This window comes from Bacillus rossius, chromosome 10, assembly GCF_032445375.1.
Source record: "Bacillus rossius redtenbacheri isolate Brsri chromosome 10, Brsri_v3, whole genome shotgun sequence".
In the NCBI taxonomy this organism is placed as follows: Eukaryota; Metazoa; Arthropoda; class Insecta; order Phasmatodea; family Bacillidae; genus Bacillus; species Bacillus rossius.
The window spans coordinates 46,864,756-46,889,652 of record NC_086337.1 but is presented as its reverse complement, the minus strand read 5'-3'; the positions used below and the strand labels follow the sequence as shown (position 1 = coordinate 46,889,652).

At 36.2% G+C, this 24,897-nt stretch overlaps 1 protein-coding gene across 1 annotated transcript; it reads left to right on the top strand.

The window, feature by feature from the left end:
• Window positions 1-223: 223 nt before the first annotated feature.
• On the top strand, window positions 224-24,881 carry LOC134536087 (protein TAPT1 homolog). Its single transcript, XM_063375621.1, has 9 exons — window positions 224-559; window positions 2,798-2,955; window positions 4,885-4,982; window positions 7,621-7,798; window positions 10,207-10,342; window positions 13,782-13,879; window positions 15,588-15,738; window positions 16,429-16,598; window positions 19,609-24,881. The coding sequence occupies exons 1-9, from the start codon at window positions 376-378 to the stop codon at window positions 20,281-20,283; spliced, it is 1,848 nt and encodes a 615-aa protein (XP_063231691.1). The 5' UTR covers window positions 224-375; the 3' UTR covers window positions 20,284-24,881.
• Window positions 24,882-24,897: the final 16 nt, after the last annotated feature.

Genomic DNA, 24,897 nt, shown 5'->3' with positions numbered 1-24,897 from the left:
TCAATTTTAGCGTATTTTGAGTACCTACCTATTTTATTGGTAAAGAAATATTAACAATATTTCCATTTATAAAATCATTTACAATTAATTTTCAATAATAAAACAACGATTTATCATTATAGGTGCTCATATAGACCTTTAGTGGAATAAAATTTTAATCTTGTTCAATTTGTTTTTCATAAAAGTAACGAATTTTCTTTGTTGTTAGTGTTTGGAAAGCGAATTGCTTTATAAGGGAATTTATTTATCTTATGTTTGTTATGATAATTTTAAGGCATGGTTTCGCATACAGTAACGTTTTGTTTTGGTGCCAGTGTTTTCTGTTTTGTGATGTGCCCGATACGATGAGAATAAATTGGTGATGATGTCATTGTAATGTCGGGAAAAGAATTATTTACGCGGAGCCCTGTTCCAGAAAGAAAAATAAGGTTTAGATCAGCAGCGAAAGTTCTTTTTGACAATGAAAACAGAGTAGAAGATTTATTTTTGCACGCAGATTCGAAGGCGCTTCAGAATGAAAATTTTGTTTTGGATTATGAAAAACAGGAAGAGAAAAAAGGTACCTATGTAACATTTAAAAATATGTATTTTCTTAGATCGTGAGCTTTCGTGGGAATAAATAATTTTGAAATAGGTATTTTTAAGCGTTAGCTAGGCTACTTGCCCTGTAAAATCTCATCGAGCATTTTCACTGTTGTGAACATAACCTAACCAACTCTGTACACTAATTTAAAGTAAAGCGTAATGTATTTAACCTAATATTACCAAGTATTCACATCTTATTACAGTATTATTAATTAATTGAACCCAAACTAACAACTATTCAGATGATTTAATAGTATTTCAAATGTAGCTAATGTAACATAACCAATTGTTGTAACTGCCAACTTATGGTAAATTATAAGTCTGCTTTTTCGTAAAAAAAAAACTTGACTAAAGTGTTGTTTTCGAACACTACATACTTTCTTTTATTTACCCTGTAAACAGTGTTTAAAAATGCTAACTGGATTGTAAGAAACTACTGTTCAGTGATAGCTGCTGCCATGTTGTGTTTTAATAGCATACCTGAGACTGTTATCAATGAGAGCTATCCCTGATCTAGTTATTTTCACCCTTCTGTTTCCTTGATACTAGCTGTAACTTGATATATGGTTCTCCAGAGATCCTTAGTAATTTAGCTTAGTCGAGGCTATTAAAAAAAACAGGGATTTTTATTGTCAATATATAACAGGCAGGGCCAAGACTGTTTTCTGGTAAAAGTTCTGTATCACATATCCAAGTTTATTCCTTGATCCTGTGGTACATGATGCATGCTGTTTAATTTAGTACACCAAAAGATCCTGCACATAACCAAAACTTGTGCTATAACAATAAATTATGATCTTAAGTTGAAAAAAATGGAAATATATTTTGTATTCAACTTATGATCATTATTCATTGTTGTATGACAAGTTTTAATGTGCAAGATTATTGACGTACTAAATTGAAACAGCAAGCATCATGTACTACAGGATCAGTATTTACAGGATCATATTGTCAGGATATAATTGGATACGTGATACGGAACAGTTACCTGTTTTCCACCCTAATTAAAAAGAATATTGAACAATATTCACTTGGAATGGAAAACAGTCTTAGCTCTAGGCGTAACCTACTGACATTAAAAATCTCTTTATTTTTGAAAAAAAATTTCAGCTACATTATATTCCTAAGTATCTCTGAAGAGTCACAGGATCAACTTGCAGCCAGTATCAAGAAAACAGTAGGGCAGCGACAACAATCAGGAATATCTTTTGTTAGAAACAGACTCTGCTACGCTATTAAAGCACAACATGGCATCACTGAACAGGCTACCTAATTAAACCTATGAATGGTAATTTCTCAGAATCCTGTATGAATTTTCAAAATATGTTTCCACACTAAATAGAAAAAAAGGTTCATAGTGCTCAAAAACATGATTTTTGAAAGTCACGACTCTTACAATTTGCTCTATTTAAATATGGCAATATCGCTTTACAGAATCATCGAAGCTGTAATGACAGGTTCTCAAAAAAACTTTTTTTAGAATTTGCTTTTTTATTTTTTTTCTAGAAAATTATTCTTTTAAATATTTTGTTGCATTTTTTTATGACTCCTATGCCGAAGAGATGTTACTCCAAAGTACGTATTTGAAATTAATTTTTTCTCTGTTGCCGATGTTCTCTAGTGACTGGCATGGGCGTCACAACCGGGAGGGACACGTCCCCCCCAATAATAAGTCTTCAATTTCGTCCCCTCCAATAATATATTTAGTTTCGTATTTATATTAAAAATATGATTTCTGTGATATAACCCATATGTTGCGCATGATGCATTTAGTCCAATCGTGGTAATGTGAGCACTTTTTAATTCTATCTTCGTGTAAAATCAAAATCAGGTCCGATACAGAAGCGCGACTGTAGCAGAAAGCCGAGACGAGTCTAGCCGATCCGATCAAGTGCGTGGCCTTCCATTTGACAGCGTGGGTTCACATTACTGCCGTCTGCTGCGGGCCGAGCAAGTGCTCTGATTGGAATATTTAGGAAAGAAATATGCCTAAAAACCACCTTTTTGCACCTTCAAACCCCAAAATTTCCCTGGGGGAAGGACCCCCACACCACCCGCTTTTTTTTCCCCAGGGGATGGATATTCATTCAACAACTAAATCAATTGAAGTCGTCGTCCCCCCCCCCCCCCCCCCCCAAAAAAAAAAATATATATCCTTGCAACGCCCATGGTGACTGGCGACGTGAAACGTAACCTTCCGTGTGTGTCGCAGGGACGCCGTCCCTGCTGAGGTTCCTGAACGTCGAGCTAACGCGGGGCTACATGCTTGAGCATGACGAAGAGCAGTACTCAGCGCGCAGGGAGAAGATGTACACGTTCATGAAGATACCCGCGGAGGTGGAGAAGTTCATGGTCTACGGCTTCTTCCAGGTGATGCCGGCGTGCGGACCGGGCGAGAGTTGACCAACCCATGAAATAATAGTGCGTGGAGTCCCTCCACGCGGAAGAAGTGAAACTTCGTAATGTGAATATTAAAATAGGAAGGGGGTAGAAATTTGATTTTTAGTGAAATCATATTGTATGAAATCAAACTAAAAAAACAAGTAAATGAAATAATGAATATTATAAATTAAAATAGAACAACAAGTAGGTATTCCAGCTGATTTCACGACGCTCGCACTGTTTACTTCGCTGCATAGCAAGAACACCGCGCGCGTGTGCTCGGAATATCGGACGCTACTCGTTGCTAACGCCCGCGCTGGCCTGCAACAGGTATACCTACCTACTACGCGCATGCGTTCGAGTGCCACGCATTCACTCTCGCTCTTGTCTCTTTCTATTCCCCCTTCCCCAGGAGCGTTGAACGTTTAACACAACAGAGCTTTCGTACCCCCTCCATGGTAGCGTTAAACGTTTAACGCAACCTTGTTGGAAGTCGCATTAGAAGTTTCACTTCAATAATTTTTTTGTGCATTAACTATTCAAAATTGTTATTTTATTGAGGTATTTTTGTGATATTACAAATATATTTCTATCTCTTTGACAGTGGCAAAAGTGATGAAGAAAATGGGTACTTATAAACTCCTTAATTTTTGATTGCGCAAGAGGGTACAAATTATGGCAACATAATGATGCACCGCTTTGTTTGTACTTTGGCTTTTCATTGGTTGTGTAAACAGTTGTTGCAAACTCCTTAGCAGTGGCGGATCCAGAGGTTCACCTCGGAGGGGGCACACTAGGATTTCAGAGTAGCCAGAGAAAAAAAATGTCTTAAAATTACCAAATTTGTATTTAATCTACTCACACTACACATAACATCCAACCACCAGATTTTATGATTCTACAAGAAATTCATTAATTATATTAAAATATTTTATTGGTTTCAGAAACAATCATTTTTGTCGGCAATATTAATGTAGCAGACAACTGGTTTTTCGGGGGTGGGGGGGTGGCACTTGCCCCTGGTGCCCCCCCTTGGATCCGCAACTGCTCCTTAGTGTATCCTTGTTTTTAATTATTGAAAAATAAAATCCATGTTGCAGTTGGTTGTCCTGTCTGAACTTCCGCCATTCTACTGTTGACTGTGCACATGTTTAAATCAAGTTTTGCTAATGAATTCAGGTCCATTAATATAAATTTTAACTGTGTATGTACACATTTAAACTTTACAAAATTTATCCTTGCCTTAATTTGATGTTGAACAATTTCACTGTACTTAGAAAATCAATTTAATATTCATTATTTCAAAGTGTAAGTATTTGAAATTGAATCCAATACGAATCTTAAAATATTTGATATGACGTTTGAAATTTTCGATACTCGTAACGGCCTAACTACCTAGCCTAGGCCAGCACATATAATACATTAGCAGATGGAATTTGTACTGGCATTTTTTTAATTTTATTAGAACAGTTCATGGGTAGAAAATATAGCTGAAAACAAGTGGGCATGTTGTATTATGGATAAAAATTTGTTTTCCTGCTGTGTATGTTACCTGGTTGTTTCTAAAACTACTGCAGCTAAAAAAAATTTAATCATTACATTATGTGCTCAAACGTAATACCTTAGTCTCATAGGAAGTATGACTGTTCCATAGCTTTCAATTTTCGTTCATCATATGATTTATTATGAATTCATTATTATTGAAATTACAGAAAATTAAGGTAAACCTGAAAACTGTTTTGTACATCATCCAGTTAAAAAGATTTATTTGTTTCCATGCAAACAGAATATTGAACAAAATTAAATTAATAATTTTTATATCAACATAAACTGTATTTGAAAAGCTATACTTAAGTGCATTTTTAACTTCCATTGACGGGGTTTGTGTGTTTAAAAATGTGTTTGTTAATTTTTCAGTGTGCCGATGCCTTCCTCTTTGTGTACACATTTCTACCAATGAGATTCATTTTGGCCTTCTGGGCTTTAATTTGTCGCCCCATCATGGATTGTTTTGGGTAAGAAGTTATGACGTCTGTCACTACTGTTGTCACTTTGCATTATTGTTGAACTCCATAATCATCATCAACTGATTCCAGCCTGTGGCCGGGTCAGAAAAGTAAAATGACTCCATCTTCCTCTTTCACTGCACTATTCCTCCTCCACTATGTTCCAGTATTCACATGCCTCCTGCACTCTGTTTACTATCTTCTCTTCCCATCTCCTCCTTGGTCTACCTTTGGGTCTTCTTCCTGTGAAATTCAACTCCATCATTTTCCTAGGCAGCCTCTCTTTTCCCACTGGACGTGGCTGTCTCATATCATTTAATTTGCTTTTTCAATGATCTCATTCAAGTCCCCTACTCCTGCTCTTTTATAAAAGATCAATTATTTGGCTTCCGCCCGGTGGCAAGGAGTCTCCCTTCTACTTACCCAATTTCTGAAGCATCTTCCTCAAGTCCTTTCCTCTTCTCACATCCAGTATCTTGCTTGCACCATTTCATTCCTGATCCTGTCTCCCCTCGTAACTACCAACATGCTCCTCATAAACTTAATTCCTATTGCTCTGGTCTTCCCAGCATCTCTCCTATGTCCTATCTACAGACCAAGTCTCTGCCCCATACGTGACTATGGGCAGATAGTTGAACGCTAGTGTAATAATAATTAATGTTTGGTTTTAAAAAAAAAAACTTAAGTTGCAAAATTTTATTTTGTAGGCTACTAAAATTCAGTTGGTACATTTAGAACTCTGTAATCATACACCAATCGAAGCACTAACGTTCAGATTTTTTGTGTGGATTTGAGTGTTTGTTTACAGACTTTCCAAACAGAAACACTCGTTATTATTTTTTCCGGTCCTAAAGCTCTTATTACAGCTTGTTTTAAATATTGGTAATTCCCGTTTGAACTATATTGACCTTCAATATTATCTTGCAAAATCGCTAATCCGGCTCTGCCGTGGTCATGAAACATGCTAATTAAAAGAGCTCTTACTGTATATGAGATTTTTTTTTCAGAAGCTACTAAACCAATTTTTTTTCCTTTTATTCTGTAGACAGCTAATTTTAACCAGAGATTATTAGGCTACATTTTATTTATTTATTTTCCATTGAGCCTTTGATTATGGTTGGTACCATAAGGCTATGAAACAAGCCATTTGCACATGAATCATTGTAATATTTATTGTTTACATATCCTAAAGCATATTCAAATCAGTGAGACTTCGATAAACTGAAATATACATTTGCAAACCATAATAATATATACATACATCATAAAATATATCAAGTTTACATTAAGTTCTTTCAGGTTTAAAAAAAAAATATAAATTTTTATCTGTTTTAAATTTATGCATGTTTAAAATTGAACAGAATTCATACATTCTGGACTAAAGACAAGTTAACCTGGGTAAAATAAAACATTGGTAGACTTGAAGTATTAATACTACTGTTTTATTAGTTAATACAATTTCACCAGTTTTCGAGTTTTTTTGTTAATACTTATCTTTAATTGCATTATTATGACAAGAGTGGGAAATTGTTTCAACGTAGGAAGTGATCTCAAAAACCGCCTGAACAATTTTGAAAAACAAATATTTACAGTAAATTCTATTTAACGTTAATGTTGTTACACTTGTACTTAAATGCTGGAGAAAACTTGCATATTTAGGGTAAAATTACAATTTTTATTCGTATTTTGTCTTGCTCTGTCAGTTTTTGTACCACTATGCAGTAGAGAATGTTGGCATGCACTTGATAAATTAAGGGACCTTCATTTGGTGGAAAATATTGGAAATTATTAATTAAATGCTTTCTGTGATTTCTGCCTTGGAATTCATTGCAAATACCTGACTTATTATTATTTTTTTAAAATTATTTATTTGAGACACAGATATTGTATTACCTATTTTACCATAATTTTTGTTGGTTTCATATGTAGAAAATGTATCTTAACTGGGTCAAATATGAAATCTATTTGGTTACTGTGCATATGCTTTGTAATGTAGCAATTATATGTTGGTTCCGAATGATATATTTTTGCTATACAGTGCGACGTTATTTCATTTCATTCAGCATCTGTGTTTTAGCAAACGCAAAATATAATTATTATGTTTGTAATGTTGCAGTACCGGTACAATTCTTTTCCGATGAAGATAAAAATTCGTTTTGAGATCTACTTCAAAATAAATTTGAGTTTTTTTATTTATTTTTATTACAGTTTTAACTGTGTTACTGATATAATATATATATATATTTTTTGCTGGTTAAAACTTCATTGGTTGCGCATGAGAATTTTTCTCGCATTGGCTTCTTTCATTATAAAAAAACACATCTGAGTAAATAAAAGAATACTAATTGACTAATTTCTTATTTATTCTGTATAGTATATGCCCTAAAATTATTTTGGATTACTCTTTCATGAAAATGTGAGTTTAAAAACAACAAAAACTGTTTTTAAATATATAAGTATTTTCCTAACAGTGTACCATTCGTCAGCTAGATGAGAGATCAAGGCTGCTCCCACTCGTCTTCAAAAACGAAACATTATTTTTTATTAAGAGGGAATGCTTAAAGCGTGACCAGTGAAGGGTTTGGAGGCAGATTTTAATGACTGGATAAATACTGGTAGTATTTCTAGTACAATGGTGTTTGATAAGTTTGCAGAAGTCGAGACAGAAGAGCGTTCTGAAGCCGGCGGAAATATGCGACCTCCTGAAGGCGTGCATCCTCATATCGTGCAGCATGATCATGTCCTACGTGGACACTTCAATGCTGTACCACTTGATCAAGAGCCAGTCCGTCATCAAGCTGTACATCTTCTACAACATGCTCGAGGTCAGAAGCGAGGGCCCGAACTCCGTTTGTTTTCGAAACCCCGTCTCTCTGAGGGTGTGTCCGACAGTTTTGACCAGCGGTGGTCGTGAATCCCTGACCGGCGGCTCGTAGCATTGCAGTATACAAGCCTTTTCTACTAATAAAAGTGTTACTAAGAATGGGTTAGGTTGCCAGTATATTTTTATTATGAATTTATAAGTATTTAATATTCATGTTTCTTCTGTCATCCTTTTAACTTTATTTTGCTATTTAGATTTACTTAATATTATGTGTAATGAGTTTTTTCTATTAATTATTTAAATTTGAATATTTTATTATAATTATATATTATGTTTTTATTAGATTGCAGATGTTACATAATGATTCTAGAACAAGGGACTTTGTCTGGGGTGATGTGTAAAAAGAGAGAGGCATAAGAGACCTGTAAGTGCAAGTGAGAAAGAAACAGTGATTCCCCAGTAAGAGAGAGACAAAAGCTGTGATTCCCCACTGGTTGTGGGAACTAAGTGATAACTGCTGTCTCACGATGTGGGAGAGAGAGAGAGAGAGAATGTAAAGTCCCTGGCTCTATGGATAGAAAACTGTTTTCAATGTATGTTGTGTGTTCTTATCGGCTTGTGATGTGTAGTGTGAATGAAGCGTGCGTGTGATTGGTCGGTGAGGTTATGTGACTTCTCCTCCCTGCGTGATGAAGAAGGTGGCATGACTTCACCAGTCGTCCGTCGATCGCTGCACCAGGAGGGCGCGTTCGGTGGCTGCTCGTCATTTATGTAGTAATTGCAGGAGAGAAAATTTAACGTTGGTGGTCAGAGCCATGCCGAGTTTTAAGTTAGCCTAATTTTTTTATTTCATTCGGACATCTAATTAGAAATTGCAGCTACCGACGTCGGCTTTTTGGCTCGTGGCGAAATTCGGTTTCGCTGGGTGCGGCCCTGTTTGAGGTCGCACTGTTTTTATGTACTTACATTAAGAGTTTACTGAAGGACTTCAGCTACGTTTGTTTTTGTTAATTTTCATCACCCGAGCTGCGAGCATTTTTTGACAGGCGGATATATGTGTTGAATGAGTGAGTAAAACATTGAAAGTGATTAGATGTGTTTGTTTCGTCTTTCGGACAATAAAACTCTCAAATGAAAAAAGGAAGAACATCTTTTTATTTTTGTATATAACGAACTGTAATAGGCTCAAGGTCCCAGGTTTCGATTCTTCCCAGGACAGGAGTTAGTCATTTCACTTCCAAAGTCTTCTTCCAACAACCGCTGCATTACCTGGTGATTTTCATTCATAATTGTATGCATTTGAAACTAGCCCTGTGCGAATACTTGTTTCTTTAAAGCGAAGCGAATATCAAATCAAATTATTTAAAATAATAGCAAAGCTGAATCAAAAATGCTAATATTGTTCTTGGCGAAGCTGTAGTATTACACTTGTCTTCTAAAATACAGGATTGAAGTATAAAAAAAAAGTTCCAGTGTTTGTAATGTTTAAACAATTAAATTATTAACCATTTGGGCCCTATGTATAACATGCCTTGAGTAGGAGGGATAGGTACTGAACAAAATATTCGACTGTGGAAAAAATTTTTGAAGTTAACTGTTAGGGCTCGGTTTCACGTGCCATGTTTATTTTTTAGTCATTATTAATATTTACTTGATACCTCCCTTGCATTTTTTTTTTGTTCTGGCACAAATAATTTCAACCGATATTCACTTAGAGTTGGTGTAGAAAGGGTGTCAAAATCTTTGTTATTTGGGGCAGAAAAACAAATGCATGTATCAGGGCCGGCGCGTCCATATAGGCAAACTAGGCAACCGCCTTGGGCGCCAAGTAGCTGGGGGCGGCGCAGCACGACACATAACAGCTCATATAATATGTTTAACGATTATTGAAACTAGATGAAAATGGATTTTTGTAACAGTTTGGAATATTTATATTGATATAAGTAATTATTTAAAGTCCACGGTGACCTGTTTATGATTTGTAATAAGTAAAAAAGTAAAGAAAAAAACACAAGCCTGTTTACATTTGATTGTTTACAAAATCTTAGGCTTACGTGATGTATTTTGAGGCATGGAAAACTTTTTGGGGTGTCCGGGTGGCGTGTTGGGGGGGGGGGGGGGGGGGCATTAAGATTTTTCACCTAGGGCGCCAATTTACCTTGCACGGGCCCTGGCGTGTATTATGTTAAAAATTTAAAAATACCCCTTTAAAAAGGAGTAATGATGAAAAAACAAATTAAAATGGTGTTTGGGACAGAGCCTTCAGACACATGATAATAGATGTTCCGGGACTGAAGGAGTGACTTTCGATAATAATGATAGTGGTAGACTATAATTGGCCTAAGGTGATCCTTATTGTGCTGTGTGATAAAAGGCGAGCGAGTGGAGGTTGTTTGTGATGTCCGCCAGGTGGGGGACCGGCTGTTCTCCGCGTTCGGGCAGGACACGATTGACGCGCTGTTCTGGACGGCAGCTGAGCCCCGGGGCAGGAAGCGGGACCACCTGGGAGTCATCCCCCACCTCATATTCGCCATCATCTACGTCTGTATCCTTTGGCTCTGGTGGATCCGTATCTGGGGATGAAGAAAACCATCACAAAATAAACAGAAATGCTGCTGGAAGACGCAACACTTCGATTTCCAATACTCTTTTCCTAACTCGATTTTTTTTTTTTTACTCCTGACTTCAGTCTACAGTCCTACAGTAAATATACAGAGTTGGTGACTGTCGTCTTCAATCATGTGGCATGTTCCTGTTGATTATATTTATATTTTGTATATTGTTTATTTTTGCATATTAATTTAGCATATTTAAAAAAACTATCATGTGATAATTTTAAATAATATTTCTTGGAAATGTTCTGGTATTGGTTCATCAGGAATTTGTAAACACTTAGTGTAATTTCATTTATATAATATTTCCAATTCTAAGTTGTTTTTCATATTCACTTTTTTTTATACCACTGCACAATATATTTTGTATGAAGATAATATAGAATTTATTTTATCTTACCCAGAGTTTACATTGAGTCAAGATACAGTAAACTCTCTCTTATCCGGGCCTGGATTATCCGGTTTTCGGGATATCCGTGCTTGATTTTTTTTATGAAGTTGTAAAAAAAATGACGGGGTGTAGCTAAGCCGCGACTGCTCTGCACTTTTTTTTTTTTTTTTGCTGTGTCAGAAAGCTATTTACCTGACCCTTCAGACCCTCCTTCTCCCGCCATCTTCACCCGTCAATTTGTCACACTTTAAACCAAAAAGGAATGCCTTGACTGCTGCTTCCGGCTCAACTCCCCCCCCCCCCCCCCCCCCCCCCCCTTTTACTATCTCTTTTCAAGCGTTCTTTTCACAGCGCCCCGCCACGCTAAAAAAAAAAGGTCCCTCTACCTCTTTTACCTTCCCACACTCCTGACAAATGTGTTTTACATTATCACAGTAATGTTCACAACTTTAATGATATTATATTAATAAAAGTGAATTCTTTGTGTGGCACATGTCAACATAGCGGCGGTATCCCTCGTTCCTCCACACAACTAGACAAAGGAAATTTTGTGAGAAAGCTCAGACGCTATTGGAATATTGCATCATTAAAACCTGTAAAGCTACACAAGAAGAGTGTTTTTTTTTTTCCACGCACATGCACGCAACGAGGTCTCACACACGCACAAAGGAACAGGGCTCTCGTACACACGTAGTCACATACACACATTAGGGGGGGGGGGGGGTTAGGAATATCCCCTCTACAGGCCTAAGCAGCCAGTAACACAATGGGAGGGGGAGGGCTTCTTGAAACCGCAGAGAGAGAGAGAGAGAGAGAAAAAAGGGAGCATGTTGTTCGCTACCAGACACCCCTTCCTCCGCCCACAGCCCCACCCAACAACAGCCTTCATTCTTTCTCGACAGCCCCGGCGCCAGCATAGCCACGGCCCTCTCTCGCTTTGCAGCCTTTGTTTACTGCGTGAACCTTTTTTTCCTTCCAACTAACGGTATTTTCCCTTGTTTTAAGATGCCATTTAAATCACTATTTCTTACGAAAGAGCCAACAAGGAAGCACTCGTAATAACCAGATTAGTTTAGGATTACTATTTACTGAGTCAAACTGGCGGTGCATTTCAAAACTCTCGTAACTTCGAAGGTGTCGTAGTATCCCATACTCGTAGTTATGACTGTAAAATAAATGCATCCTAATTTTATTAGGCGGAATTAACAAGAAACAATATCTTGCCGTGCGAGGTAGAAAAATAAAATGCAATAGCTGGAAGGGGGGGAAAAAAAGGTGTATAATATAGTGCTTTGGTTCAGACACTTATTTTGTGGTGACCCCGGATAATAGGTCGTTAAAAGGGTGGAGGGAGATGCTGAGTTGGGACTGCCGCCGCTCTCCCTCCCGTAGCAATAAAGGGGACAGAAGGATGGCGGCAACACAGTGCCAGTATTGTTTACGGTCCAATAAGCTGGGACATGGTATACAAAGCCTTTGCTTGTACTCATAGAATTCTACTGAAGAGACACTCTTTTGTCAGTAAATACACCATTTTTAAGTGGTGAAACTGATTATCCGGTTTTTTTTTATGGGCATTCAATTATCCGGGCATCGGAAGGTCCCAATTAACACGGATAATCGAGAGTTTACTGTATGTTACTATTTTGACTTATTTCGGGAAGTACCTACGCAATTTTTAAGTGTTCATTAAAAGCCACTTAAATTCTCGGTGGTACAATAATAGTGAATTCATATAGACAAAACCTGGATAATGCAGGAAATATACCAACACAACGATGAAGATGATAATTATGGACAACACAATGACAATACCGACGAATACAGTAGGTTTTTTATGACAAAACAGTGGAAACGTTTCGAGAACTGGCATCTATTTCCATCCTCAACTGATTTAGGGTTGTTTTCTGTGGGTTTTTATATTATTTTTTTTATTTGGCATTTATGAATTTTTTTCTCATGACAAAAAGTGCAAAACTGCAATGGCATATGTGAAAGAAATTGTATTATATCAAAATCCTACATTGCATCATTCATGTAAAGAACATCATAAGATTTTATGTAGCATGGCTATGCACAGATATTCAAGACTATGCAACCTCCAAGATTACTGTGCACTTTGAATCACTTGGGCGCTGATTCGGTGCTCATTTATTTGAGTCATGCCACGGTGTTGGGGTCGAATCCACGTTGCTTCTGACATGAGCCCAATGCGTCAATGATCATGTCCACTAAAGTAGTTGTTATAAAACAAACACTTGGATTCATCCCTGCTGTCTCTGATTTTTGGATTTTTCAAATCAGTTTTGGTTACTTGTTTAAACATTTTTTTTATGATTCCTGTTGCGTAAAAAGTCTTTTGCAAAAAAAATAAAATTATGTAACTTTTTTAAAATTATAAAATAATAATATTAATACTAGAGGCAGTCACTGTTTTTTTCTGCAGATGCTAGATAGCTGAAACTTCAGTTTTCTGCCTAACATTGTTCAGTGAGGGCCAAGATCTGTCCCATGACATCGTTTCGCACAACTCACCTAAAAGAATTTTACAGCAAAGAAATATCACGTATATCTACTGTCGTGTGTAGTAGAAGTCTTTGATAGAAGTCTTATATGTAGACTAAAGTTGTCAGTTGGCCGTGATTAGAAGCTAGAGTATTCTTACAGATAAACTCTGAAATATTATTTTTATTCGTGTAACGTACATAGTATTTGTTCGATAATAATAATTTCTTTGTAAATACTATTTTTAGAAGACATGTGTTACTTTATCATGGGCCTTAATTTTATTTGTCGTTAGTATGGAACATATAAGACAGAAAAATAATGTAAAAATGCAGTGTTAATTAATATATGTCTGGCCCTCGGATTGTTTTTAAAAAAATGTGTCTGGCACTCAGAAAGAGTGAAGCTGGCCAGCTCTGAAATAGATGATTTTGCTGTGGCGAGGACTACATATTTTAACCTTGACCCGGTCTCAGTTCTGCACAGCCTCCTAGTGTTGTTCCAGGCCACCACGCTGAACGTGGCCATCAACTCCAACAACAAAGCTTTGCTCACGATCATGATGTCGAACAACGTGAGTGGCTTGCGCAGGTTCTGGGTTAGAATCGTGTTGCTGCTCTCTGTTGGTTATGAGATGACTGTGGGCAAACCTGCATCGAAGCTCATTATTCAGCAGTCTTCCGAGTTGTTCAGTTCAAACTCTTGTCTTTGGCATTTCCTGGTAAATTCCCAAAGACATGTTTATGTTATAAACAATGTGCAGTAATCTACAGGTAATCAGTGTTGAATGAAATTATAGAATGCCAGAATATATAAATCTATGGCCGAAAACCCAAATACAATGGAGTCCGGCTAATCTGAAAAACAGGCTTATCGAAATGAGTTTAGAGTCATTATATAGAGCTAAAAAAAACATATTTGTTTTTTGTATTTTTAAAAAAAAAAATTGATGTCTTGACCTAATTATCAGCATATTTAGTGATTTTGTGCATGTAAAAATGTTACAAGCTGTGTTACACGATAACTAAATGCTTATGGAGATGTGTTTTAGTACGCGTTGCATTACGGTAATTATTTGGCTAGTCTGAAAATAGGGTTATCTGAACAGGTCTCAGCCCCGATTTGTTCAGATTAGTGGGACTCCACTGCAAGCAGAAAACTTACAATTGAATAGTGCTTGTTCTCCAGAACTATTTTTTTTGTAACTCACACCTGATAGTTTACTATCCGTGGAATCTTGCTATAACAATAGATTCTTTTATGTTGGAATTTGTATTTCTATTATGTTTAAGATTGACTTACTAGTTATTACATTTGATGCTGTCTTAAATTCTAGTTAAGAACTTTTATATGGGTTTTTTTTACTTCTTAGGTGGTACAATTTTTAGTGGATTTGTAATTTGACATCAGAATAACATACACATCTAAGTTAATTTTCCATTTGCAGAATTTCACCTAAATACATCTCACCATTTAGTAGTTAAACATGTATGGTTATAAATAAAGGGTCAAAGAGTAATTTATATTTGTCATCATTACTTGGACAGTACCATAATACTTGAACTTGTCTTTTTAGTGATGTAATTAACTCACAATTAATCTAATGGTTGGTAGTTATAAATATGGACATGCTATTTGCTAAATAATGTGAACTCATGTTGCTAATTTGTTCCAGTTGTTTAAAGTATATAAAATTAAGCTTAACTGATTTCAGTGCCACCAGCTTTTACTTTAAATAAGTGTCTTAAAGTAGTTCTACATCTCTTTATTTACTTTAAATCCTGCATACTTTTAAGTATTCCAGTCAGTGCTTGTACTGAAATAGAATGGTTTTTAAAATGTGTGACTTCACTGAGCATTTATAAATCTCTTACTTGGCATTGATCGTATTTTGATATGTAGTTTCATTACTGTTTCATTCCTTGGAATACCAGTATGTGGTTCTGGAACAAGTTTAGCTGAACACCTTTTTTCTTTAATTTCAGAATCTTAATAAACATTAACCATGACAATTAACCACAAAGAAAAACTTCTGTGGAAAATAAGACACTGTTAATGTCTCTTCGGCTTTAATTTATTTTCAATAATGAACTGATGTGACTTGATGACTAGAGGGTGTAGGTTTAGACTTCAGATGTAAAACTTTTTATTCTGGTCTTAACACTCTTAACCCTTTATACAAAGAATACAACAGTACCTATAGTGAATTAAAATACTGTTTGTTGATATCTTTTTTCTGTTGATGATTTGTTGTAATTTTTTTTCTTTCTCTTTTTTTTTAGTTTGTGGAGTTGAAAGGGAGTGTTTTCAAAAAATTTGATAAAAACAACCTGTTCCAAGTATCGTGCAGTGATGTGAGGGAACGTTTCCATCTCTTCGTGTTGCTTTTCATCGTCGTCCTCCAAACTATGAAGGAGTACTCTTGGCGAGAAGGTTGGTAACCTCTCCACAACTTTCATCTCTGAATTTAGGTGTTTAGATTGTCATCTGTGTTAGTTTTGCATTGGCTCAGTTGGTTTTGTCCTTTTGAATTGTATTTGTTTCGACACAACTCAAGCAAATGAAATAGAAATGTGATACTTCAAATATTTTTATATATTATTTGCTAAGAGGAATAGTATTTATTATGTAGAAATGATAAAACCTCAGACAGTTTTTCCAATGTACAGTACACTCCTGGTTATCCGCGAAATTAAGTGGCAGCGCCACCGCGGATAGTGGAAATCGCGGATAATCCGCAAAAGAGCCGAAAATGGGGGGGGGGGGGGAAAAAGGAAACGTTAATTTCAAAGCAACCGTACGACTAGAAACAAAGCGTGACAGAGACAAAAATAGCAACGCACGCCAGCCTACTGCGTGAGTTCCGAGAAGGCCAGTGCCGTTTTACTGTATACCGCACACGATACACTCGTCAGTAGAGTTCGAATTTGCCCACTTGTAATAAAATACAGATTTACACGTGTGCTGTATTTTTTCGTGCGCGGATAATAGGGAGTTTACTGTATACGTCTTGATTGATGCGCATTTGGTTTATGTTAATGGCCCGTATGCTGGATTGTTCCGCGGTCTCGAGGGTTCGCAGGTCGTTTATCTCGTTTTGTGGTGCCGGCTGTTGCCCCCCAGAGAGGTTCTGGGTCCTGGTTCCTGACTGCATCATGGTGCTCGGGGCCGAAGTGCTAGTCGACTGGATCAAGCACGCCTTCATCACGCGGTTCAACGAGCTGCCGGTCGTCGTGTACAAGGACTTCACCACCAGCCTGGCCTACGACGTGGCGCAGACTCGACAGAAGAACGTGAGTGTTCGGAGCGGTCGACTGTTTGGCAACTTCATTGCTGTCGCTAAAAAAAAAAAAATAACTATTTTCGAGGGTTAGTACAGTACTGCTATTCTTAAACAAAACAAAACTGAAAAATTGAGAAGTTTTGTGTAAATTAATTAAAAAATATACCGTGTTTTCTCGCATAATCGTCGCAGATTTTATTCTAAAATCAAGTTTGAAAAGTAGGGGTGCGACCATCGTGCGGAAAAAATTTTTTTGTTAGGTAAAGTTATTCATAAAAGCAATACCCGTTCATGGAAAGAACGTTTATTTTAAAAAAAAAAAAAAAAAAAAAAAAAAAAAAGCGGAGTATACAAGAGCACGCCAAACAATCTATATTAATAATTCCTTAAACAAAAACCTTTCTTCAACATTAAAAACACTAACGCGAACGCAACCTCTAGAATCTGACGTGAACTAACGTGTCGTAGTACACACTTGCCACGAAAGAATGCGGGCTATCAAATGTAGTTAACTCGGCACCAGACAGAGAGCGCGCGTTGCATCCAATCGGCGAGATATCAATATTCGACTACGTGCGCGCGCTCTATAGGGAAGCAACATAACCAAACATGAATGATGTGCTGGCGACATATTTATAAGCAGTACGCCGTGGTAACGCAGACAATCAGATAAAGGAAATACCGTTTAAAAACGTCTTTAAAAGAAAATTTACACGTCAGACAACTTTGTATTTCCGTTTATTAAATAAATAAGTGGTAATGACTGAAATTAAATTTTAGATTACACCTACACTGCGGCGACGCAGACGATTAGATAAAGGAAATAACTTTTAAAAACGTCTTTATAAGAAAATTTACACGCCAAACAGCGTCATATTTTACCGTTAATTTATTAAGTAAGTGGTAATGACCGAATAAATATTAGATTTATACTTTAAAATACATTGTTTTATACGGAAAAGATACCTACACAAAGCATTCGGCATCTACTAGTGGGACCAAAAACATCATGCGACGTTTACGCGAGAAGTTTTTTTTATCCCAATTTTGACAGCCTAAAATATGGTTGCAACGATTACGCGCGTGCGACGATTCTGCGATAAAACACGGTAAATTCTTTTCAGGGAATGTACAATACATCCGCCTCTCAAAGTAACACCCCAATTTTTTGAGGTAAACAGGGCGCTAATATAATACATTATTTCCATAAGGGTGTATGTTGATTATAATATAATTTGGTAAGTATAGTTAAATAAACATTTGAATAACATTGTGGGATTTAACAACCTAAAATTAAATTACAGGATAAATAAATTCACAGGTGTGGACATTACATTCCTAAGTAAGTTCTAACAAAATTTCTGAGCCACGAACTCATAATAATGTTATGTTAAAGTGGTTGTGAAGTGACAATGTCAATGATTTGCAGCATAATTTGTAGTTGCTTAGTCATAGATTCAAATAAAGGTTTTTTTCTCATCTAAGTGGATTTTTGTTACGATGCGTGCACAATGGCAATAGAAATTATGTTTTGTAACATTAAACACAATTCAATGAACTAATAAATTAATGGATTTAAAAACCATACCTGTTCTGTGATATCTAATCGCTGCCTTCATTGCATATTTACTTGAACCCATTTAAAAAGATAGCATGATTTTTATTTTTATCATGCAGAAGTATCTCAAAATCCAAGTCTGTTCCTATTACCCCATCCCGCAAGTCAGCAGCAGTATTGGTGAGAGAGACCAGAATCTTTCAGGCCTAGTTCACCTCGCTTCAACCAGGGTGCACTAGTGGCAAGTCATGTGGTTAGCAATTCATGGCAGACATGCTTTTAGTAGAAACAAGAATTTAGGAATTACATTAACATGTTAAAAAATCTTTCTTGATCATAAAAAACTTATATTTTAATATTCTTTAGTTTTATTAGACATTGAATCATACCGTATTCACCTGAAATTAAGTTGACCCTGAATGTAAGATGATCCCTCATTATACAAGTTAAAGTTCCAAAAAAAAAAATTATTTACTCACCTTTTCCCTTTCCTTGCTTAGTAGGAAGTCACAGCTCACAATTAAAAAAAAATTTTTTTTTCCAATATTTTATTCCCTTTGTGGCCCATTTAATTAAAAATGCCAACGTAACGCAACTCTCAGTAAGCAACGGTACCTTAGGTCTTAAAATGCAAAAACCAAAATAGCAGAGTGCGTGAGTACCTACAAGGAGAGCTACATGAATGCAGGGTATAAATAAATAACAGTACCAAAAATTAAAGAAAAAAAAATTGGTTGTCTGTAATGTCGGTTTACGGACGATAGTTTAACGTGACATTGTCATAACAAAACATTCATGAAATGATTGCATACTTTTATGAATAAAGTTAAATCATTTTTATTGAATTATCATTATTTTGTATGGATACAAAGAAGGAGTGAAATGAAATCTACAATTTAATTGATAAATTTACTTTTATGTTTTATTTGCACTCATTAATTCAAATATGTTTATTACTTTAAGGAAGAGATTATTTTAACTATAAGTTTTATACATGTTTTTTTATTTAACTTCTTCCAATGTGTGTTATTCTGTTAAGGATAGGACGATGATAGGAAAAGTAGGAAACGAATGGGAGTGTTTCAAGTTTAATGTGCCTCGAAAAAGTCAAATCGATGGTTGTTCCAATCGAGTGGAAGAGAGATAGATGCGGCGCAAGCGTACAATGAGCGTAACGGAACACCGCGTAACAAGACAATGTGCGTAACGGGACACTTTTTCGTGGTTGCAGCCAGCGTTCATCGATTTATTAGACGTTGTCAAGTCAATTTCTATTATTTTCATAAACATTCACAGATTTATTTAGGTTTCGCCTACTGTTCAGTTCTGAGCGACAAATTTTTATTCGAACTCCGGAGCTGGTCTCGCAAGATGTTTCGACACACGCCACGAATAATTGCACGGCCCTAAATTTAACGAAGTCGGATCTCGGTGATTGTAATTCTCTCTGCTGGCGTCGCAGGCGTTCTCGGACCACTCAGACCTGGTGGCCCGGCGGATGGGGTTCATCCCGCTGCCGCTGGGCGTGGTGATGGTCAGGGTTCTCTCGCACGCCCTCCGCGTGGACAGCCCGGCCGCCGCCGTCCTGCTGGTGGCCGCCTACCTGTGCCTGGCGTCGTCCCGCGTGCTCGTCACCGTCGTGATGCTGGGCCGGGCCTGCGACCTGGTCTCCCAGCACCAGGAGAGGTCCGGCGGGGGCGGCGGCCCCCCTGCTCCTCCGTCGTGGGTCCACCGCGCCACCAGCCCCATCGGCAGCCCGCGCCCCCGCACCCCCCCGGCGCCGCTGGTACGCTCGGCGACCGTCGACTGCGCCACCCTCGCCCCGGGGACACCGCCCCCCGAGGTGACTGTGTCCGGGCCCCGGCCGGACCGCGGCCTCGGCCCGGCCGCCATTTTCTCCAACAGCTCGGTGCGCCTGGACAGCGTGTGCCTCAACGAGGCCCTGCTCGACGAGGCGGAGGCGGAGACGGAGATGGACTGCGTGACACGGAGCGTGCCAAACATCGCCGCGGAAGACGCCTTCCGGCGGGACGGCGCGGCGCGGCCGGCCGACGAGCCGGCCAAGAAGAGGGCAGAGTCGGAGCCATCCATCCCGGTGGCGGTGGAGGCGGAGGTCGACGGCTCGTTTGCTCCTTGACCTGCGAGCAGCCTGCTCCTCGCGTGGCCTGCTGGAGGCTAGGATTGAAGTGTGTGTTCTTAGGCGGGCCCATGTTGTATTACAAGAGGGAGGCATTTCGGGTTGTGTAATGTTGTATTACAAGAGGGAGGCATTTCGGGTTGTGTAGGTTCGAGCAGTGTTTTAAAAACTCTTTTCTTTTTTTCTCCACCTGTCATCGTTGTTAAACATTTTTTATAACAATATATATATATATTTTTTTTTCAGTACCTGGAGTTAATATCCCACCTAAGTTGTTGAAATTCTGTATGAAGGTTGAAAAAATCATAATTACACAGATGACTGGTAAGTTTGGAATCATATACTATTGTAATTAATGGGATAAATTTTTTTTTTCCCTGACTTTCATCTGGTGTAGGTAGTTGTGTTTGTGCCTATTTTAACTTGCGTTCAGAATAAATATATATATATATAAAAAAAGAAGTTTGGATTTGAAACAAGTACCAATGTTTTTTTTTTGTTTTGTTTTGAAGAGTGATTTTGTAGTTTTATTTGAAAATTTTTGTGAAATACTTTTGTAGCTCTGCCGTATTTGCATCGTTCAAGTCGAAATGCTGATCTAAGATGACACTGCAGTAGTGAAGAGACTCTTGTGTACCCTTGTACGTATGTAGTTACTGGCCTGAAGTTTGATCATTATCAGTAAACCAACATATAACTGAAAATATTTTTAAATTGTGAATTTTGGTGCTGGTATTATTTTATATTGGTAATTAGCACCTTTTAAGTTGTTGCGTAGACAGTGAATTTAATGTATGCCTGAGAAGCAGTTTGCATAATGTTCAAATCAAAATAAGAACCATACCAAAATACATTAACGGTGTAAAGAGGCTTAACTTTTTTTTAAGGTGCTGCTAGTGTGTATATAGTTTTTCCAAATATCTGCTCAATAATTATTGTATCATTGTTGTTATCAACATGCTGTATGAAGAAACAAATGATGAGTTTAATTTTATTTAGTAATTTGCTTTATTTGTACAAGTTTTGCAGCAAAAAGATTTCTTCTCCGAAAGGTTTTTGGATATAATGCATGCAAACATACATATTTATTTGACAGCTTTTGTTCATACTTATTCTTAAAAACATATTTTGCATCACTGTATAAAGATTTTTTTTTAGGTGGTTTTTAAAATTTTGCACCACGTGTCTTACTAGTTGAAATGTAATTACTCATAAGATGTCATTGATTCTAAGACCTATCTTGATTCTGATTTTTTTTTTGCGTACACGTAGAACAATACAACTTCAATTCAAGTTATTGATGGTACTAATGCAGTAGTTCCTTGAAGTTTACTACCCAGTCTTCCGATCATGATTTGTGTGCAGGATGTACTTGTTGAGATTGCATTATTTGGCTACTTTGTTCTTAAATAAGAAGAGGTTTTTTGATGTGTTAAGTGCCCTTTTTTTGTGTGAAATAAACAGGAGCCTTGCTTGGACTTCGGCACACCTAAAATTGTCAGCATTTTATCCTAATGAAGTTCACTATTTGTTCATATTTTTTTTGTACCTTGTCCTCAAATTACCGTTACTAAATTATCTGCTCTAAATTATAATTATTCTGATTGAATTTGTCTACAAGTACCTATAGTAAGTCATTATTGTAAGCCGCTCCCCATTTACAAATTTCATAAATAAATGTGACAAATGTAAGATACTGTTGATTTTAAACATGCCCATCTTCAAAGCTCAAAAATTAAAAGTTGATCTTAGAATTAAATAACTAGTACCTTTTTGTGAAATATCTCGTTGCCTAATAGAAGGGTTGGAGGTGCAAAACATATAGCCGAGCTATTATTTTTTTTCTGTTACTTTTTACAGCTAAATTACTCTTCAAATCTTTCAATGTAAAATAAAACATTGAATCAATTCTTCTAAACAAAATCAGTTTCAATAGTTTTTTTGTGTGTTTGCTGTTAGAAATAATAATTTTTTATTTAAAAAGTATTACGTATTTATTTAACACAAACCATCAAATTCACAAAGGTATCGGATTAAGAAGTTGGCCAGGTATAATTTAAGAAACTACAGACTTTGCTCTCTATTTTCTCAAAATATGTGTAAAATATAAATATATATTATATAGCTAACTTGCATACCATATTTATTTTGAAAGCGAACTAAGTGCTGTGATAAAGAAAATTCATAAGTATTGTAGTTCACTGTGAACTTTAGGCAGGATATGCATTAAAATATACCATTGTTAAGTTTTTATAAATAATTATATTTTAAGTAATTGATACTTGTTGTCCATGCCTAAGCATTTCAGTCTTGTATAGTTATATTTTGTTGTATGTCATTGGGAAGGATTTTTTTTTAAAAAAAGGTTTGTTGTTTGATTATGAATTTATTATTTATTTTGCTTATATTAAATGACTAGCAGTTGTATCCCTTGTTGACACATTATATTTTAACATTGTAGCGAAGGAATAACTGTGAGATGGATAACAAATGCTATATTCAACATGTCAAGTGCACTGGAATTCTTAAACACATAATGTAAATCCAACTTGTCAGTTTCAGGTACAAATAACAGGAGGATAAAATTTTTATGGTTAAGAAATTTAAAAAAAAAACCTTGTGTTGGCATCTGATATTTCGTAACATTATTTTCTAGGGATGGGCATGTCTATTCTTCGATTCCATCTGGAATAGGAACCGTCAATTCCTAAGCAATAGGAGGAATTGTACTATACAAAGAATGTATCATATTTAGAGTGGTCTAAAGAACTGTTGATAATTTGGATGTGAAACAGATTATCATAAATTGATTCTTGCCACAATTGTGTATTTTCCGACCAGTAAGCTGACAAAGTAAAAATGCGGTCAATTATTTTAAGTTTAGATTGTAACTGCAATCACCTATTTTTATCCGTAACACCACTAACCAAAGTTAGATTTCTGTACTTGCGGGGGAAACATTGTAAACTCATTCCAATGTAACAGCTTTATTTCATAAATACAACATTAATGTAATTAAATAATATCTTTCACTTCCAACATCGAGCAATCATGACACCATGTTGAAGTAAATAATGTAATGCAGGCTGGCCAACCGTGTTATGCCTAAATTATTTTTTTTCCATATCCTAAAGCTAATTTTGTTACTTTTACGTAAATATATTTCACTTAAAAGAAGTTAGTTAAAAATTGGATTATGTTGGTTCCTATGTGTAAACAAATTTTTGTACAAAATGCACTACGTGTTTTGATGTTTCATTTGCTGTTACCAAGATAGCTTGCATTATTATTAATTCTATTGTGGATTTTAATCACGATAAACAGAAAATATCTCATCAGTTAGTGTTTTAATGTCAATATAAACATTCACGGACATAAAACAATTGAAATACAACAATCAGCGCTCTTAAAGATGATGGCAGGAGAGAGGAATTTTTTCAAGAACACAAAATGAAGAACTTTCATTAGTTTTAATTATATATTTTGCAATACTTTCGCAAGCTTTTCAAATGTAAATTTTCAGAAAATGTACATACATTTAGACTTATTAAGTGTTATATTTTAGGCTAACCTTCTGCTTGAATTTCCATAATTTCATTCATAAAGGAAGTAAAAATTGGGAATTAGAATCTGAAACAAACCTGGAATCGAGGGAATGTGGAATTGACCCATCCCCATCCCTATTATTTTTATGTTTAGCATTTTGACTAAAAGATTTGTATCACTTTATTTTACTAAAGGATTAATGACTACTCAAAATTGGTCTAATGTTGTGAGTTGTACTATATTGTTCATTTTATGTTTTGTGTTTTTTTTTATAAATTCATTTTTGGGATAGTGGTGCAATTTTTGTTTTGCCTGCTCCTCAAAGTTGCTGTGTTCTTAACTGTTCCATGCAACATCATGTTTTATTTCAGCCATTTTATAAAAAAAAAGTTTATGTAAAATATCTTTCAAAAATATCTTTCAAGTCTGTTATGTGAAACTACTATGGTGAACCTTATGTGTTGCGAGTGATTGTTCTGGGTTAAAAAAAGAAGCCATTAAAGATTTCAGCTGCAAAAGCAGGGCTTCAATGAATACTGGAAAGATCGGTGGTAATGAGAGCCCATTTAATAAGGCATTTGTTGTCCCCTAAGAAATTAAAAACATTTCTCTTTGAGAAGCAAGCATAGCATTAAATATTTATTACTGTGTTTTGTCAACATTATAATATTTCATTGCTGTCAATGTGTTCACTATGCAGTAACATATGACTTAAAATAGTTGTAATTCGTGAATTTTAAATGGAAAAATTTATTTTTGGGATAAATGTAAACTCCATATCTTTTTGTACGAACATAATATGTATTAATCATTTTCACCATGTAGCAGTTTTGCGGGCCACTGCAGGATAAATTTTTGCCTAAATGTGAACTAGTTTTGCCACAACAGCTGAAAAATTTTTAATGCGATAAATTTGTTGCCTTTGGATAAATTGAATATTTTTTACCTCATAAAACTGTGTACATTGATCTCTGAAATGTATTTATTATTAAATTGATGAAAATATTCACTGAATTTATCATTGCTTTGATATTTAAAATATATACTTGACTGTAACAGTATCATGTC

Bases quoted from the DNA above. Each gene is read 5' to 3' on its own strand.
- LOC134536087 (XM_063375621.1), top strand. From the start codon at position 376: ATGTCGGGAAAAGAATTATTTACGCGGAGCCCTGTTCCAGAAAGAAAA. The intron at 560-2,797 runs GTACCTATGTAA...TGTGTGTCGCAG, and splicing joins AAAACAGGAAGAGAAAAAAG to GGACGCCGTCCCTGCTGAGG. The intron at 10,343-13,781 runs GTATCCTTTGGC...ACCCGGTCTCAG, and splicing joins ATTCGCCATCATCTACGTCT to TTCTGCACAGCCTCCTAGTG.